The sequence below is a fragment of the Myotis nattereri genome, assembly GCF_964212035.1.
Source record: "Myotis nattereri genome assembly, chromosome: 8".
NCBI classification, from domain to species: domain Eukaryota; kingdom Metazoa; phylum Chordata; class Mammalia; order Chiroptera; family Vespertilionidae; genus Myotis; species Myotis nattereri.
Window position 1 is genome coordinate 47,268,310 of NC_138083.1, and position 19,137 is coordinate 47,287,446.

Genomic DNA, 19,137 nt, shown 5'->3' on the forward strand with positions numbered 1-19,137 from the left:
AAGTGCCATCTCCTCAGAGGGAGACCATCGGTGATCTCCCCAGATGAAGGTGTGTCCGCCAGTTACTATCTGAATCATCTGCCCTCCTCCCTTGCCTTCTACCTATACCCTCCTGTTGGTTAGGACCTAGACCTTCTTCCAGGGGGAACAGCTGGCTAATGCCAGAACTAGAACCAGATTCTGGTGAACTGAACTCATTTCACTTCTTCTAGAATATATGTAAAGGTTGTGGTTTAAGGGCAAAAAAAGTTTTTTTTTAAAGGAAGGCCATCAGCATGGGAATACCTGGTTCAAGATAGAAGCCCACACTGGGGATCCACACTTATGCAGAAACATATAATTAGAAGAGGAAACATTGGGGAAAATTTGAGGAAAAGTATAACCAACAAACTTTTAAATAAGTAGTCTCCAAATTTTTTCCTTTTTGATGTGATGTCCTTTGATTTTTTTTTTTTTTTAAAGCTAGTTAAATGAACATGGGATAGTACCAATGGCTGTGATTCCTGATCACAAGACCATTTCGTACCAAGGAAAGGCTGGGCCACCAATGAGCAGGTTATAATAGGTTGGTGTGTTCAGTTATGTTATTGCTGACTGGGGTATGAACATTCACTTCTTTCACAAATATTTACTGTGGGCCAAACATGTGCTGTGTCTTGATCATACTGAATATCAATCTTTGCCTTCCAGAAGCTTCTAGTCCAGAACAATTATAAAAATAGGTCCCAGTTCAGAAAATTTTATTAGATAAAGCAAGATGAATGTAAAGTTACAGATTGCATGATATTAAAAAAAAATGAGGATTTTTAACAGGAAAACCACATGAAAGGCCTCAATGATGAAGCCAAGATTCAATGTCTGGATGCAGGAGAATGACGGTGTCTCAGAGAAGTATAGTGTGAAATCCTGGGTGATGTCTACGGAGAGATTAGCAGGTCTGTTCTAAACATTCTGACTTGGGGTGATGACTGATGGTTGAGTGGAAATGGACCATGAAGCGACCATCCAAGCAGGCCTGGAGTTGGTGAGATAACTTTAAAATTGAAGCATTGCTAAGTACACAGAGAAGCATAGTATCTGGAACTTAACAGAAGGTCAAAAAAAATGTCTGCTGCAGAATTATTAGCATATAATTCAATTTTAAATACCAACTAGTTGAGAGGAAAAATGCAAGGTAAATGGACAGGAAGGGGAGAGCAAGTGTGCTTGAGTGAAGGCAAAAGCAGCTGGAATCCTATGCTCACATAGCAGGTATTGGAAGACTCAACTGTTAAGGATGGATAAGAAGCAGAGCGAATTCCATTGGCTGAATGAGAAAAAATAACGTGTGTAGCAATAATCTACTCATCTTCCTAACCCCTGCAACAGAACACCTGGCCACCAGGTGAAATCATGCACCAGGGCAGACAGAGGAAAACAAAACCTGCTTAACTCCACTGGCTGCAGCATGTTCCAGATAAAAGACTGGATCCCCTTCCCCACCTGGCCTGGGGTCTCAATCCCACCGGAGCGTAAATAGTGCACCTCGGAAGTTTGGCATTAGAGAATCCAGCAGGGGAGGAAATTTTCTGCAAGTAAAGAGTAGAACTAGGGCAGTCCGACGAAATTGAATGGGCAAAACTATCACGCAACAAAACTGTAAGTTCTGATTAGTTTTATGACTTTGCCTTCATGCCTCAGGAGTTCAATTGATCAAGGCTTCCAGGACTGCTAGGGAAGGGGAGAAGGGGAAGGTGCTAGTAACAATTCTCAAAACTCTCCTCCAGCTCCGCGCTTTCAGATGCAAATACCTCGCTGAGTAACGGACGGGCTGCAGCCCCTCCTACTTTCCCCCAGCTCCGCTGGATTTTCCTGCGAAGGACTCCATCTGTCTGGAGGGCGCTGGAGGAGGGGCGCGCGTGGATGCGCGCGTGTGTGTGCGCGCCTGGCGGCGGAGCGGCTGCCTTTCCAACAACCCTCACTGGGTCTCCGGTAGGTGCCCAAGTCTCAGTGGCTCCCCGAGCTGGCCGCGCTAGGCGCTGACTGCAGGCGACCAACGCGGACCACAATCACCTGCTCCGCTCCTTGCCCCCGGCGCCCTCCTTGATCTCCGACGCCCACCCCTCTCCTTTTCTTCGGACGCGGACGCGCGCTCCCGCTGCTCCGGACCTGGCGCCCCGGCCGCCCAGGGAGCCCGCGGGGCCCCTCGGAGCAAGCGGAGGCGGCCCGGGCCAGGGCCCTGAGCCCGCGCCCCACGGAGAGGGCTGTGATTGGAGCAGACGCCCGCGTCCGGCAGGACGCAGCGTGTGCCGGGCGGGCGCCGCCAGTCCGCCCGACGCGCCAAGCTGCGCGCACTGGGTCCCGGAGCGCCTGCGGGCGCCGGGTCGCTGAGCGCGCGCCCTTTCGGATGCAAACACCCGGGCGGCGTGGGTGGCAAGTGCCGGATGCTTCGGGGAGGGCGGCGGGGCCCCAGGTGAGTGTGACTGGCTGCTGGGGGCTGGGACGGCTCTGCCGGGCAGAAGCACGTTGTGGGCATTTGGAAGCTCGACTCCGCATCGAGCGGAAAGCGGGCGGGGGTTCCGCGTAGAGTTTCTCTGGCGTCCCCAAGTTACTGCTGTGTGGCCGTGGGGCTTGCGCACCCAGGCAGGACGGGCGTGCAGATGGAGCTGAGGGCGCTCGGCCCGGAGAGCTGGTGATGCCCGACACCAGGTACGACGCAGTTCGCGAGTTCAGGGTGAGCGCAGACTCCAGCGCGCTCCGGATGAAGCGATAAGCACGGTCTGGACCGCTCTTCTCCAAGAGGAACACCAGCGGGTCCCCTTTGACCTGGGGTGGATGGGGGCAAAAGTCTGCGCTGCCTGGGCCGCCAGGTTCCGCAGCAGCTGTCTGAGACTGGAAGGGGGTGTGCGTCTGCGTGTGCCGGGTCCTTCTACATCCGCGCTGGACTCCTTTTACCTTCCGTGAAGGTGGAACTCATCTAAGAGTGCTTCGCTTTTTGCTACAGTTAGTATTCTGCTGCTGCTGTGCATCTGCAGGGCGTCCCGCTTCCCCCTCTGCCCCGCTGTTCCTTGGGGGTGCCTTGGGGAAAGGGCGCCCTCCTGCCGCTCTGAATGCAGGGTGGACTTCCCCGTGGGTGCACCTGCTCCATGCTGCTAGTAGCTGGTATTCGACCTCCCAGCGTGGATGAATGAGAAAGAGCCTATTGTCTGTGTTGGCTGCACGTTTAGATCGTTAACCTTAAGGATTTCTTAGATACTGTCCAGGTGAGTCAAGATTAGTAATGAGTTCATCCAGCTGTAGGCAAATGGGAACCTGTGAAGATAGAGTTAAAGATTAGGTGTCTCAGAGCTTTGGAGCTTGAATATACTTAAAATGCCTTTTATTTTGCAAAAAAAGTAGCTTCTCTTTATTTGGTAATTTATTAAGTGAAGGATCTTTAAATTGGACGCACGCTTATATTCCCTGGAACCAGATAGGTAGGTGTTCAGATCATTTTTAATGCAGAAGTACATGAACAGAACTTTGGCGGGGGTGGGGAGGTGGGGGGTGTAGAAAAATGTAAGTAACTGGAGACTGTGTGGCTCTTGCTGACAACTATGCACTTTAAAAATCAGATTAACATCACACAAAAAGTGTATTTTAAAAGAGTTTAGGGGAGTAGTAGCAGCCCCTTCCTTTTTTTTAAAGGAAAGTTTTCATTGATATATTGCCAGCAACATCTAAATAGTTTTTAAGTGTGTCTTTATAAAGACAAGTGGGGGGGGAGGGGCGGGGAACTAAGGGAGAAAATAATTACATTGGAAGCTTCCAGTCACTCACAAAAAATTACTTTCCCAAAGAACTAGTTAGACTTTATATTTACCTAAGCTCTTTCTTGTTAGAGATATAAAGGGGAAATACATCGAGAAGCATTTTCTTCCTCTTTAGGGCTCCTTGGAACAGTGTGAGTTAAAATTCAAAAGAACTGAGGCAGGTAGTCACATTGGCAACTTTGTGGGAATCTTACTTATGGGTGAGTGTTTAACAAGGAACGGAGTGGCAGGAGCAATTAGGTGGCATCCAGCGTTAATAGTCTTTATCTGGTCCAGCTAGCTGAAAGTCTGTCTGTGTGAGAGGAAAAATAAAGGGAACAATAATCAATAGTGCAGACCAGCACCCTGCTCAAAGCCATCGAGGCTGCAGCTTTAATAAAAGGGCATTGTGCGCTCACAGCCTGAGATATTATTGTAATTAAGGGCTGCAGTAGGTCATTAGGATTGTGTTAACAATCAGCTGACAGGCTCACAACTCTTCTTAAGTCCACTTTTATTGATTTAATAGCACAGAGCTGTTCCCTTTCTTATAAAAGGGTGACTGTAGAGCATCTATGTGACTGCAGTTTACCCTTGAATTGACTCTAGTTTTTCTTGTCCAATGCAGAAAAGAGGGTGGAGAGCATACTGAGTTGGCCGCTGTTCAGCCTTCCTGGATCTAAAAATCAACCCACTATGTCTCCTCAGGGGTAATGTCTTTGCTGGTCTCCCTATCATTCAGCCCTTTAGGGTTTTGTGGGGTGTGTGTGTGTGTGTGTGTGTGTGTGTGTGTGTTTTGTTTGTTTGTTTTTGAAGGCAGAGCTGCTGTAAACTTCTCAGAATGTTTACTGATTTGAAGAAGTAAATACATCTGTGTGTCCAGTCACATACTTTCTTAGTCAGATTTTTTAGAAATCTTTTCTAAAGCACTGAACCCATAAATTGTTTAGTGTTGTGAAGGTGTATGCCTGAGTGATTTCAACCTTCCTGGATTTTGTCAAGTGCTGCGTTTATTGCATTAGTGGTTTGTATCACATCATGGTTCTCACACACAAAAATGTTTTTCACTTGCTCAGAAGGCTTCAAAAGCCTTAGCTTAAATTGGGAATTTCAGAAACTTCTGAAATAATGAATACACGTTATTTGATGGCAAAGTGAGTCCTTGGCGTGAAGGAATCGGTTGCTTTTAAATGGGGTGATACAGGGGAGCTGAGGACAAGGAAGGAAGACATGTGACCAGAGTCCTGTGTGACCATCTCAGCCTCTGACAGGCACAGCGGATCTAGCTGTAAGCAGCAGTCCTCGGGTGCCTCCTCTGGGAATGTGTTGGCTTTGCAGAAAGATACCCCAGCCAACATCAATCCCCCTTGTCCTTCTGCACGAATCCTCACTGAGGAAACCATCAGTGCAAATGATATGCAGACATCTGTCTGTACATTCACTTCAGATTACGCTATAGACTTCTGTTCTGGTAGAATTTCTCTTTGGCTGTTTTGCAGAGTGTTTATTGAGACATGGTGCCTTTCAGTGAGGTCACATAAACAGTACCTGGCTCAGTGTAAATGCAAGGGTAAATGAAAAATTAAAGTTGATACAGCTAAGATATGTTGTAAGAGTATTAAGGAAAACCCTTTACATATAGTTCTGCCACTTTGTTATTATATAAAGAGCTCAGAAGGGCTGTGCTTTATCACCTTTTCTTTTTTAATTGGCATAGGCTGCTTCTAGTTAACTATAAACTATGATTCCCCTTTCTCTTTTATTACTTTTACCCACCACACAGGTTATTTGTGCTTAGTTGAAATGGACACTATAATCCACTTGGCGAAGTTTTCACACAGTGGTCTGATAACCAGAGGCACACTGCAGGCTGTGTGGTTCATTTCCAGGGCCCCTGCCTGAATATTTAGGCCAGTGAACAGTGGGAGGTTGTGGTTTGTGGTTGTAATGCTGTCTGACCTGGGAGCTAATGGACTTGATCACAGTTTTTTTACGTGAGAAGTCACACGTGACAGAGAGCCCCAGCTTCACTAATTAAGATGTAAAAAAAATTATGTCTTTTATGCACAAAAGAAGAGGGCTGTTACGTCAGTGGTTAAATTATTGAAGTTAATGCTAAACTTTTAATGGCATACAGATGAAGCCATTTAAATGGTAGTATATTTCTGTACTGGAAGCTGCAGGTGGCACTGCTAAGTCTAGAATGATTATAATGGGTACATTAGGAGCAGATTCATCTCCTATTCAAGATTTGCAGCAACAAACAACCAAATAATCATACCTGTACATTCTTATGTTCTAAGATATTTCCCTGAGTTGATATCCTATTTCTGAAACATTCAATGGGCCATTGTTCAAATTTCAGTGGAAATAGTTTACTTCTATAGTGTCACAGTATAGGAGGAAGTTATTATTTTTTTTTAAAATATATTTTATTGATTTTTCACAGAGAGGAAGGGAGAGAGATAGAGTTAGAAACATCGATGAGAGAGAAACATCGATCAGCTGCCTCCTGCACATCCCCCTCCGGGGATGTGCCCGCAACCCAGGTACATGCCCTCGACCGGAATCGAACCCGGGACCCCTCAGTCCGCAGGCTGACGCTCTATCCACTGAGCCAAACCAGTTTCGGCAGGAAGTTATTTTTTAATCACCAGGGTGGTTTAGAAGGGGGGAAGCAGTTTTAAAGCTGGATTCTCCTCACCCTCCATTTTTTTTTCTCCAACTGGACATGTAATCCTAAACAATAGGTCCTGTCACTCTCTTCTTCTGCCCTCCTTACCCTGCTGGATGGAAAATCCCGATGATTTCCTGCTTTGAAAATTCAAACTCATGGCCATATAACAATTTCAGTGAGATCAACGCTGCTTTTCTTGGCTTTTGGAGAAGCTGACACATTCCAAAGATAATAAATTAAAAAGCACTTCATTATCAGAGTGAGAAATACTTAATAGCCCCTTTAAATTACCCATAGCATCTAGTCATGCCCAGTTCCATCAGTAACTGGCTGTGTGACCTTGGGCATTGCGCTGGATTCTGTAGATTTTGATTTTGTCCTTCATAAAGAAGACAAGCCTGCCTTGGGTTTTTCTAAAATGCGTTCCAGTTCATGTATGTTATTCATCTGTGGTTCTGCCATGTGCAGGATCTTCAGTCATGAGGAGCAGTGCATTGGGACGTCTTTATGGTTTTTTTTCTGTAACATGAACCCTCAGGAGAACCAGTACTGAAATGACATCTTTATCCTGTAGGTACTGCCCTTAATAACTCAGCTTCAAGTAGGGTGGCCACAGCTGCTAACATGCTCCTTGTCCTGGACTATTTTCTCTCTGTCCTGGCACCTCTGCTCATTCACGAAGAGGAGGACTTTAGAACATACCTTTTCACCTTCCTGCGTTCCCCCAAACACATTTGGTAGATCTACTTTAAAAAGAAGTAAAAGTGTCAATGAGCAAATATGATCCCTGCTACAGAGCAGGCCTGTAACTTTATGTACAGAGATAAATCACATGAGGACCTCAGTGGTAAGGGGTGGCAGCTGTCCCAAGGAAGGCGAGGACAAATGAAGGTCTTTAAAAAAGACATTGGACGAACCAGGAGGCGTACTTGTCATTGACTTTAAGTAATATCGTTTAATACCCAAGGAATGTCTAGAACAGAACAGGCTTCTTTTCTCTGACCGTACAAAAGAACCGGTGAATGGAAGGTTGTTCTTAAAGCAGTGGTGATACCTTTACAGCGCCCTCTCACCACTGCTGTGAAGTGCTATCAGTCCCACTTTGAAGCATGTATATTGTTCGCCCTTCATGAGGATTCATTAAAAACGTGTTGTTTGTCAAACGTAGTCCAGTTTTTTTTAAAGCAGTCTTGGGATGAGACAGTTTCCTCTCAGGAGGCCAACAGAAAGATTTTCCCCTCATTTTGCTATTGTTACAACTGTGAAGCCTTGTACAATTATGTTTTATAGATCAGCCAGCAAACATCCGGAGGAATATCAGTTAGATTCTGGAGGTGTCTGGCAGTCATCCATTATGGATTTTTTTTTTTTTTAATTCTCAGGCATTACTTTCTGTCAAGTACACTGACAATCCTCAAGTATTTTTACCATTGTTGTCCTAGAAAATGCATATTATTGAATTTATTTTGTGGCTGTTATGTCCCATCTAATTGTGAACTGTACATACCTTTAAGAGAACAAAACTTCCGTAAGTCAGTACTATCAACAGATGATAAACAGTGTGTTTGCGGTGAAATATACACTGAGTATATTTTCAAACAATGTCAAAGGCCCACTAAGGATGCTAACTTCAGACACAGAAGCATGAGAGCTGCTCTTGCCCATGATTTGGAGAAACTGTGATGGTATAAAGTCTTTACTGAGATATACTGTAAACCATTGTTTTTATTTAATATCAGACTCCATGTTAAGTGTCAACAAAAGCTAAAATAGTAATATATTTTATTTTCATATAATTGATAGTCATATTTTAAAGCTCAAGTTATTTACAGAAGGCATATAGCACTGGGTACCTTTTAAAAAGGGTTTAGCATACGTAAATTAATTGGTAACTAGGCATTGTTTAAAACTACTTGTATGGTTGTATATAAATGGGAGTGGCTGAATATTATACATTTGATGCTACTTGTCATGTTTTTAGCATGTTGCTTTTGAGATGGAACAGGATCTGGAGGATTTGTGCTTTTACTAATTAACAATTGGTATGCTGATTCATAAGTAAATTTCGTTGTTGTCGGTAAGGAATTTTTAGTCATTGTTTTAGGTATGAACAAAACATTCGCTTAAGAGCATTATTGTGACTTGATCTGATTTTTAAAAGTGGTTTCACAGTTAAGTGGAGCAGAAAATCCAGGGAAATTTTATAATAATGAATTCATTTTGCTAAATAATATTGGCTATTAAGGTTAAATGAATAATAAACTGTCTATGTACTTGGATATAATTGTTGCCACTTAGTTGAACAAAAATAATTAGAGCAAAATGTAGCATGATTAAGTGACTTCAGGTCAAATAAGTGATCTTGAGTAGTAAATGCTGCCTGACTGATTCACACCCCCCCCTCTTTTTTTCCTTTTTGCTTCAATCATTTAAAATTTCCTTTGCAAGGTTTCATTTTGTATTCTCTTGATTAAGGTGTGTTGTGCTGATCACAGTATTGTGATTTTCATGTGTTGTTTGGGGGAAAAGTAAATGTTAGAAATGAAAAAAATACAAGTTTTATCTTTAAAATATCAGAGCAAAAACAACACATTCTAAATATTACTCAGATAATTTTTTATTCTAGATTAATTATTAGTCCTGTAGCCATCACCATGACTCCCCCAAACATCTGTGGTTGGCTCCTATTCATTCTCCTCTCTTCAGATATAACCTATTCCTGGCTTCCTCCTCAGAGTTATAATGCTCCCCATTTGTAACTGTCCAGAAGTTGACACAGATCTGTAGACGTTACCTAAACTGAATACCATACATCATTTCTCTGCACTGGCTTTTTTCCTGAGCTAGTCAGCTCGCCAGACCTGTAGCGGGTCACTCTCCTACGCTTGCCCACTGAAGACAGGATGACACACACAGCTTGGGGGCAGAGGTCTTTGCTTGCTTCTGCTGTGACTTGCCCCTTGTTGGCACCTGTATATGATACTCAGAGCGGGGAGGAGGCCAAAGGAAGGGAGAAGATGAATGATACGGAAATCTAAGAAGGGAGGGTGCAGGTTTTAGCTCCGATTCATGAGGCAATATTTAACCCACTGTGAAAAAGTCAACAATTGTGATGGATTGTGCGCTCAAGTTCATATATATATAAAACATAATAGCATGGTGCCTTTGTGTGTTTAACATCTGTGGGATGATAGGAAGTCTGTCTGGAGGGCGAGGAAATCTCAAGTTCAAGTTTTGGTCCTTGTGTTTGATAACACAGATAGCTGGAGGTTCCTCATACTGGTTCAGGACCCCTCATTTCTTGCATGACATCACAACACAGGATGACTTGGGTTGGACTGCTGTACTGGCCTTTACCTTGAAAGATTGAAAGGAAGGGAAGGACTTGGGGAAGCCTGACTAAGAAAGGGGACATCAGACCCGCTCTCAGGTGTATATTCCTGGCAGACTTAGACACCCATGAAACACACCCACTCGGATCACAGCCATTCATATAGTTTCCCAGTTTTATAAGCACACTCCAAAAAGGGTATTATTGAGGCATTTATCTTCCTCACGAAACAGAATTTCCATCCTCCAGTAAAGCCAGGCAAGGTATCCTTGTACATTCTAGACCTTCAAGAAAGGTAAAGAACATTTGGCTCAAGGGCCTTGGCAAATACTTCAGACTCCACTGAGAAATATAATGGAATTGTTTCCAAAGTGATTGTGACTCATAAACACAGTAGAGTTAGCAAGCAGTTTATATATTGACTTAGCACATGGTTAAGTGTTGATGCTAAAAATTAATTTAGCTCTGGCCCATGTGACTCAGTTCGTGGGCATTGTCGGGTCCTGTTCCTAATCAGGGCATACTATATGCCCAGGTTACTGGCTGGATCCCCAGTAGGGGGCGCGCAGGAGGCAGCTCATCGATATTTCCCTCTCTCCTTTCCCCTTGCGCTCTCTCTAAATTCAGTAAAAACATGTTTAAACAAATAAAAATGAATTTAATTATAATGAAAACAAATAGTCCATAACTGTTTTCTGCCAATTATGTGTCTGCTTCTGTTCTAGATGCTGTGGTACACAGATAGGGCAGACATCCCTCTTCATCAAGGTTCATGTTAATACTGGCTGCTTTAAGCACCCTTGACTTAGATAGGAAAATACAAAATTCTCAGGTATCTCTTATTCACAAATGTTACATTGTGACTAAAGGACCCCATGTCATGCTCCTTAACTCACCTTGTTGGGATGTTCTAGCCAGTTTGATAAATCCATAATCTTGTTGTGTGGGAGACAGTCTTATCCAGAGTCAAGAAGAGTAAGTTAAACATCTCATGTTAAAATTCATGCTACATTTCGTAAATATGCCAAATGTTTTTATATTACTGTGACTTTCTTCAATCCCTCTACCCTTTATCTGTAATTTTTAACAGTGCACACTTTTTCATAGCTTAAACGTGTCAACAAAATCTATTCTATATAACTGTCAAAAGCATAAAAGGTAAGACGTGTAAAAACAGACTGTGGAAAGCGGCAACAGTGTTTGGACAGGTTCAAGCCTCGGACTAATGAGAGGGCACAGTCCTCTCATTGCCACATGCAAGTCCCAGCTTGGAGGGCAGAGCCCTCCCAGCACAATTATAGCCAACAGCTATACATAGTTGTAAGCTTGAACCTATGGTCCGAACACGTGGCCCCACGTATCTGAGTGATATGGGCTTGATAGAGTTCAGGTGCATGTAATTGAGTAGGATTGAAACCCACGAGAATGTTGTAAACATCTTGACCACGCCCTTACTTTGCCTGTGGCATCTGTTATAAAATAAAGACACTGCTTGTGGGCGCTGGCACTGTCTCTCCATTCGGGAGCAGCGTCCACATAGACCCAGCTTTCATTCTCTTGTCTGTCTTTTCTCCATCCTTCACTTCCCCCGCTCAGGTTCACTGAACCAGGCTGAGCTGGCATGGCACATAAGGCGCCCTGGGGCTGAGTATGCCATGGCCGTGCGGGCTCGCCACAACATACTTTCAAGATAATTTAGTTCTTTTGCCAGCGTAGAAAATTAAATCCCAGGGAGATCCAAGGTCCTACAGAAATAGGGGAGGTTTTAGGACAAAGACACCAGTGTTCCTATTCCCATTCCACATTATGTTTGTTTTCTTCCTACCAGTGAACATCCCGAGTGAGCTGGAATAAATTTCTCCAACTCCAGTATCAGTCTTTGGCTGGTAAGAATTACAGAAATTGCTTTCCTATTACATTATTTTTGAAAAAAGAAAATTGATGCCATTGTTTGTATCCATCTAGATTTTTTTGGTTCATGATCCATATTCTCTGGCACTGACAGGAACTATCAAGACTGTTTCATTCAGCGTGAGAGTTGTCTAAAACATTTTACTACAGATAGCTTTTAAAAAAAAATGTTCTTCTTGATTTCAGAGAGAGGAAGGAAGAAGGTGAGGAAGAGAGAAAAAACATCAATGATGAGTGATAATCATTGATCAGCTGCCTCCTGCAAGCTCCCTACTGGGGATTGAGCCTGTAACTGAGGCAGGTGCCCTGACTGGGGAATTGAACCCTGACCTCTTGGTTCATGGTGCAACATTCAATCACTGAGCCAACAGAGGGCTACACATAACTTTTAAAGGAAAACTAACCTCACTTCACAAACTAACGTTAACAGAACTAGTATTAAACTGAAAAATATCATCATGGCACTAATTACCCTAACAGCTATTCTTTTAGTGCTTTTAGTTGGCCCAGACACTATCATGATTTGTTCATGATTTACTTGTTTTATCCTGTAATGAAGTAGATGCCATTATTATCATTTTTGTTTTATAAGCAAGAAACTTGAGGCTTTATTTCTGCAACTTACTTGCTTAGAATTCTGTAAATAACTTGTCCAAGATTGTTTAGCTGACTGAAGACTCAGAATCTGTCTCTGTCGGATGCATTGCCCAGTCTTTACCATTGTATAGTTATCATAACTCCCTTAATTTTGAATTCCTAAAGTTCATTCGCTACTTAGTTTGTTAGAAGTTGGATACATTTCATACTGAAACAATGCTATCAAAGTTCACTTAATAAAGTAGTCCAAATAATATAATTTAGCTATATCACATTTAAAAAATTGCCCCAGGGAGCATGGAGGGACCTGGAGAGTATCATGCTAAGTGAAATAAGTCAGAGCAAGATTAGAATCACATGATCACTCTCATGTGTAATCTAAGTAACAAACTTAGTGGATGAACGAACAGAGTGGATCCTGAGATGCGAAAGCATGGAACAGAGTGCGGAATCTCAGAGGGAAGGTGGGGGAGGGTGGGTGGGTGGGAGGTAATCAACCAGAGGCCTTGTATGCATATATGCATAACCCATGGACACAGACAATAGGGTGCTGAAGGCCTAGGGCAGGGAGGGCGGGAGCACGCTGGAGGGGGTCACTGGGGAAAAAGGGGCACATATGTAATACTTTCAACAATAAATAATTATTTAAAAATAGTACAATAAACTTTAATACAAAAAAATAAAAAAAATATTCTCAGGGATCAAAGTACTTACATCCCTGTTTTTGTGAGAAAATTTATTCACTCTTGAGGAAGGAGAGGGGGAAAACTGGAAATGTCCTTTGGCCTCAGGTTTCACAATCTAGCCTCAGTCTTGTCACCACAATGCTAACCCAGCCCTCCCTGTCCCCAGGAACCTAGGTGGCCCCTAGCATGAGGGAGGTCACGTGACTGTGCTTTTCACCATGCTGACAGCTATTGCCACTAAAGGCCACCGCCCTGAGCTCCTGACTGTAACTCCCGGCTCGTTATAGACCAATACCCTGGTGCACCATTGCCTAGTTTAACCAACTACCCACCATCTTTACCTACAGGTAACCTGTCTCAGGTGGGTTAGCTCAGACCTCCCTACCAGGAATGTTCAACCTCATTGAGGGGCCTACATTGGAATATTAGTGCCTGACTCCAAGTTACTTCTAATGATTCTAAGTCTAGAATAACTTGACCTTCTAGAGTGGTTTCTAAATGGACCGATTTCATTGTTGCTTCTCAGATGGGAGATCTGGATTTGGGGAGATGTGTTCAGTGCACAGACGACAGTCAGTGTGCTCCAATAATGGTTTATCATTTTTCTGGTTCTCGGCGTATACCAAGTCCGTTCTGCAAGCAGCTGGGTTATTCCACGGTGCCCTCCGAAATTTCAAAACTTTACAGAGCTATTTTAACATGAACATGTTCCCTCGAATGGAGCTCAAAGTCAGTGCAATCCATTTCTTCCAGTGGTGCAGGCTATTCCAACATGTTTAACAAATCTAACCTTTTTTCTGCTTACGTGGCATTTTCTATAAGTATTTCTATATATTTTTTTCTATAAGAAATTAACAGGAGTTAATTCTCCTGTTATAGGAGAGACAGGTAGAAAGATGGAAAAGCGTATAATACAAAGGTAGTGTAGCTTCTGCCTTCATAGGGAGCTATCTTTTGGCTTCATATTCTTAAAACTATTTTTCTCCTCTCAAAACAAAACACAAATGTTAATCCTTCACTGTAACTGCCCAATTGTTGATTTATTTATAGTCAAAGGAATTAATAAAGCAAAGTGTAGCATAGTGATTTACATGAGCAGTTTCTCATAAATTATCATTTCTCTGTTTTTGGAAGTTTGTTTTGTAACTGATTTTTTATCTCTTGCATAATCAGGGTTCTGTAACTGAAATAAGTAGACCTTAGAATGAGAGGTTTTTTTTTTTCTGTGCCGATGCCAACAATGAACGGGCCTTACAAATACACTTGAGTTTCCTCACCCCTCTGATGATCCATATAATTCAATCCCATAAGTGTGTCTGGGGGGGAAGGCCCTACTATGCGCAAGCCTAGCTGTGAGATGTTCAGTAAATATCTGTGGAGTCGCAAATCACTGCAGTGAAATAGCATAATCGAACCTGCTCCACAGCATCTGTGACAGTAAGTTTGAAGAGTGGGAACTGGAAACGACTGAGCTTTCAGCTGATCACAATCAACTCAGAACACGTCAGAGCAGCTGGTGTTCTGTGACTCAGAATCAATCACCCAGCGTCGAAGCACCTCGTGCTCCGTTAGTTCTCTTTACAGTTTCACAGGAGAGATTTAAACCAGCATATGTCCTTCCCATTCGCCTAAATCCCTGCTTTGCTTTCATAGCCTAATACCAGCGCAGGAAACTGCCTGCAATATAAAAAAAAAATTAAATAAGTAAAGGCTAGCATTAAAATGATTTTTTTAATGGATGTGGTTCCATTTGTGTGCAATAAACCATATGCTCAAGTAGAATGCCTTAGAAGCAGCGCGGAATTTTAAGGTTGTATTGTGGAACAGGAATCATCCTGCCTCAGCGACGTCCATATAGGACCAGGGTGATTGCCAGTTTCCATCTAAGTTCATAATCTTTAGTTTAGCAATTATACAAATGATGACATCTTGGGGAAATCAGTGTGAAGTTAGTAAATGAACGTTCCCGGTTGTGTGTCCTGGTTTCTGACACGAGTTGTCGCTTTGTCCCGATAGGAACCTCTTACACCATTCTTTGGCGAAGGCGATTCAGTGCTGGTGACCACCTCCAACCGGACGCTCTACAAATTATCATCTCTGGACTCCCAGCTGACACCCTGCCGGAGGCAAGAGCTGCCAAGCCAACTGGAACTGTGCCTTTTCTGTTGTCAAGGTTCTTTTCTTACACAGGAAAAAGAAAGAAAAAAAAAAGATGAAGTTGGGCAAAGTGGAGTTCTGCCACTTCCTGCAGCTGATCGCCCTTGTCCTGTGCTTTTCTGGGATGAGTCAAGCAGAACTCTCGAGGTCCAGCTCAAAGCCCTACTTCCAGTCGGGGAGGCCCAGGACCAAGCGCAGCTGGGTGTGGAATCAGTTCTTTGTGCTGGAGGAGTACATGGGTTCGGACCCCCTCTATGTCGGAAAGGTAGGGCATGTTGCCTTTCGAAGTCACTCGTGGTTACTGGGAATGTCTGTGCTTGGATGGAGAACTCATTTATGCTTTGGTGTTAGAGAACATGAAACTCTCTCTCTATTGTCTTTAAATTATGAGCAACTCAAACCTACTCTTTCTAGAGGTGGTCTGGTTTTGATGGAATTTTTTAAGATTTGCTTTTGAAAATTGTTTTTTGGTTAAAAATGAATATGAACAGAAGTCAGTTAAAAGTGATACTCATTAAACCAATGGTGGGCAGTTTGTGGTGCATTTGTTAGGTGGCCAGGTGGGAGCCAAACTGAACGTTATCTTTCACAGCTCTGTTCTATTTGGGCAGGATTTTTCATTTGAGTGCCTTCCGCACTGAGGGGCCCATCAGGAGAAGGGCCTTTCCCTCACCATGCTCATATCTGGTCCAGTGCCTAGCATGCTGTATGGCTGATACTTACATGTTTGCCAAGGTTTTCTAAATTTCTCAATTTGGTGATGAACACTGGTGAATGTTTCCTTCATAGAGTAGGTTTTGACAAGAAATCTATACATCTGCGTTTTTACTTGGCACTTTGTCAGCTCTAGACCTCTGTTCCTAATAAAGCTGATGAGTTTACGCCTGAGTGAATTCCCAACTTTGAAAGATCAAGGAAGAATCTTTGCTCTTTATTTCATGGGTTATGTTTTCATTTGAACACACCTTACATAAAGGTAAAAATCTGTTTTTGTTGATGGGTATCTGTATAAGTCAAGGTGGTTTGTGTTGTATTTACTGTTCTCATTGAATGCCTCTATATTTTAGAAATAATGATGGACATTTATGGAAAAGAGAAAGATTTGAGTAAGCTCAAGGTTTCTAGGTTGTGGATTAGAACTTTTTTTTTTTTAGCCCAGCCATAGCATTTTTTTCCACTAAGAAAAGATGTGTTAGTACACACGTGTTTTATGTGCATATATATCTTTAGAGCCAGTACTATTTTATTTGTAGCATCTTATACAGTGTACATGCACTAAATTCCTCTCTCAGCTTTTTCTGTTTTCTTATAAACAAAGTGAGAGCAGTCACCATTATGCATTGTTAATGACTAAGAATTTAGAACTTAACTTCATTTTTAATGAACATTTAACAAATTCATCAAACTTTTTTCCAGTGGAAAGTTTTATATAACATTCAGCTGATTCAGAAAGAATTAGTAGTGATTAGGTGAAATCATACTTTTATGAGAATATAACATTTTCTAAAGACAACTAAAATATTTCCGTTAATTTGGTTTTAAATGGGGTTGCCACAGTGAAGTTGACATTTTGAAGTAAACATAACTTAAAAAATTTTAAAACACCCTTCTTGTACATTTTAGTCTTCACATAATAATTCAGAATGCTTGTATCTAAATAATCCTTATAAGTCAATTTAAAATTATGAAAATACATGCTGACAAGGTTACTTAAATTTCAAATGCTTATGAAGCTATTGGGCAACGTTTTTATTGTTTTTCTCAGAAACTGTTGGGTTCCTTGATTAGGTAACAAGAAATATTCTGTGTTTCCCTTTCAGTTAATCAGAGACAATCACTTGGCAGATTGTATGGGATGAAAAACAAGTTTGTGTTTATTTCTTGTCTGATGTGTATTGGGCGTTCCATACAGATGTTCACTGTAAAATGTTCAGGATGCAAATGGGTTAAACACAAAAACTCTTTAAATGACTAAAATTTAGAAAAAATGCAGTGAGATAATTTGAGATGGAGAGTTAGTGGGAAATATAGTTAGTGGGTGAATGATTCATTCCTTATACACAGGGATTTCAAATGCCACAGAAATCATGTGTACGTATATTCTTTAGGCCTTTGAATTTGGAGACCATGGTAAGAGCTGATGGCCAATGAGGTGAATAAATAAATAACATTTGGTCATTAAGACATTGAGGATAATTAAGTCACAAGATGACTTGTGACCTTATTATTTTAGCCTAGTTACTGGTTTTATTCAACATGATAACTCAAGACCAAAGTAGAACAGTTTTTGGAGGGACCAGGAGTGCTTGTAGAACCTTCACCACAAGATCTCCAGGGCACGGACTTCTGGGCTGTGTTAGAATCTGACCTTTATCATGAGAATCTTACTCTTATCTGGTGATATGAGTTGATAAACTGCTGACCGGAAAGGTATAGACTTAAGGAAAGAGTCATTAGTTATTACTCTGATGGAATTCTTTTTTTATTGAGGTATAATTGACATCTACCATTAGTTTCAGGTGTATAACAATGATTCAACATTTGTATGTATTGTGAAATGATCACCACAATAAGTCCAGTTAGCACTCATTATCATACATAGTTATAGATTTTTTTTTCTTGTGATGAGAATTTTTAAGATTGACTCTCAGCATCTTTCAAATATGCAGTACAGTGTTATTAATGACTAGAGACCTGGTGCACGAGTTCATGCATGGTTGGGCTCCCTCGCCTTGGCTGGCGATTGGGGTTGTTCTGGGCCATCTCGCCCAGTCCCAATTGGGACCGATTGGACTGGCCAGCCTGGGGGAGGGACTGTGGGAGGTTGGCTGGCCATAGGAGGTTGGCTGGCCACAGGAGGTTGGCTGTGGGAACACACTGACCACCAGGGGGCAGCTCCTGCATTGAGTGTCTGCCCCCTGGTGGTCAGTGTGCGTCATAGCGACTGGTCGTTCAGTAACTGGTTGTAACGATCACTTAGGCTTTTATATATATAGCTAGTCACCATGCCATATGGAGTTGTTTTAAAGAACAGTAGTGCGCCTTTCGCTAAAAGTGTTTCTTAGTTGCCATCATGCCTGTCTCCCTGTCCTGTTATAGGAGTCCCTCCTTGTCTCCTCTGAACTGACTGTTAATTCACAGCCATCTATCGCATTGAATCGCACTGCACTTTTCTAAGTCCAGCCTTTTCCTCACCTTGGCATTTCTCACCTAATGTCCTCCAACTAGCTGACAAAAAATGTGTCTGCAAACCACCCGGCCTCTGTTCCAGGCATTAAGTGGTTTTCATCTCTCCTAACCATAATGGGCTGCCAGCGATTGCTGCGCTCCGGGCCATTACTTTCCCTGAAATGCGTGCTCCGTGCCTCTTCCACAGTCGGCTTCTCTAGCTGTGAACATCACTCTTGTCTTCCCTGCTACTCCCCTTTCTTCCCTGCTTATTCGGGGAGAATTTATTCCTATTACCTCAGTCAGCATCAGATGTGTAGACATTCAGTGTGGGATCCACTCAGCTTTCAGGTCAGCTTGCTGGAACGTGTTGGTGAGCATGCTCAATGCAGCCAATTACACCTCAGCAGTATCTCTCACCAAGAGATACTCTGTCTCCTGATAACTAAAGCTGGGTTTGGTGTTCCAGAAAAGGAATGTTCCTCCTGAAAAGAGGTTGTGTTAAAAAAATGAGGTAGGAATTAGATTTCGTAACTGGCAGATTTATATTAGATACACACAAAGACAATAATGAATCCCAAATATTTATTACTTGGTTAGGGAAAAGCCTACTCATCGTGGTACAATTTACATTTTATTGATTTTAGAGGGGAAAGCCAGCAAACAGTGCCCTCTCAATATGTAGATTACCTAAAGTTGGCACCTATCTTAGAAGAAAGCAATGGCTGTTTCTTTTTCCTACGCATGTGTAGAAATCCCATTTTCACAATAGCCCTACAACCAGAGTGAATTGTGAAGACACTTGTTCTTACCTTGTTACTTTGCAATAGAACTGTGAAA

The 19,137-nt window shown here is 42.4% G+C and overlaps 1 protein-coding gene across 1 annotated transcript in view; it reads left to right on the plus strand.

The window, feature by feature from the left end:
• Nucleotides 1–2,318: 2,318 nt before the first annotated feature.
• Nucleotides 2,319–19,137, plus strand: part of CDH7 (cadherin 7) — a 121,493-nt gene continuing 104,674 nt past the window's right edge. Inside the window, exons 1-3 of the mRNA XM_081098051.1 lie at nucleotides 2,319–2,452; nucleotides 4,399–4,480; nucleotides 14,989–15,394. Coding sequence (XP_080954177.1) covers nucleotides 15,185–15,394 — 210 coding nt within the window. The 5' untranslated portion in view covers nucleotides 2,319–2,452; nucleotides 4,399–4,480; nucleotides 14,989–15,184. The remainder of the gene's footprint in view (nucleotides 2,453–4,398; nucleotides 4,481–14,988; nucleotides 15,395–19,137) is intronic.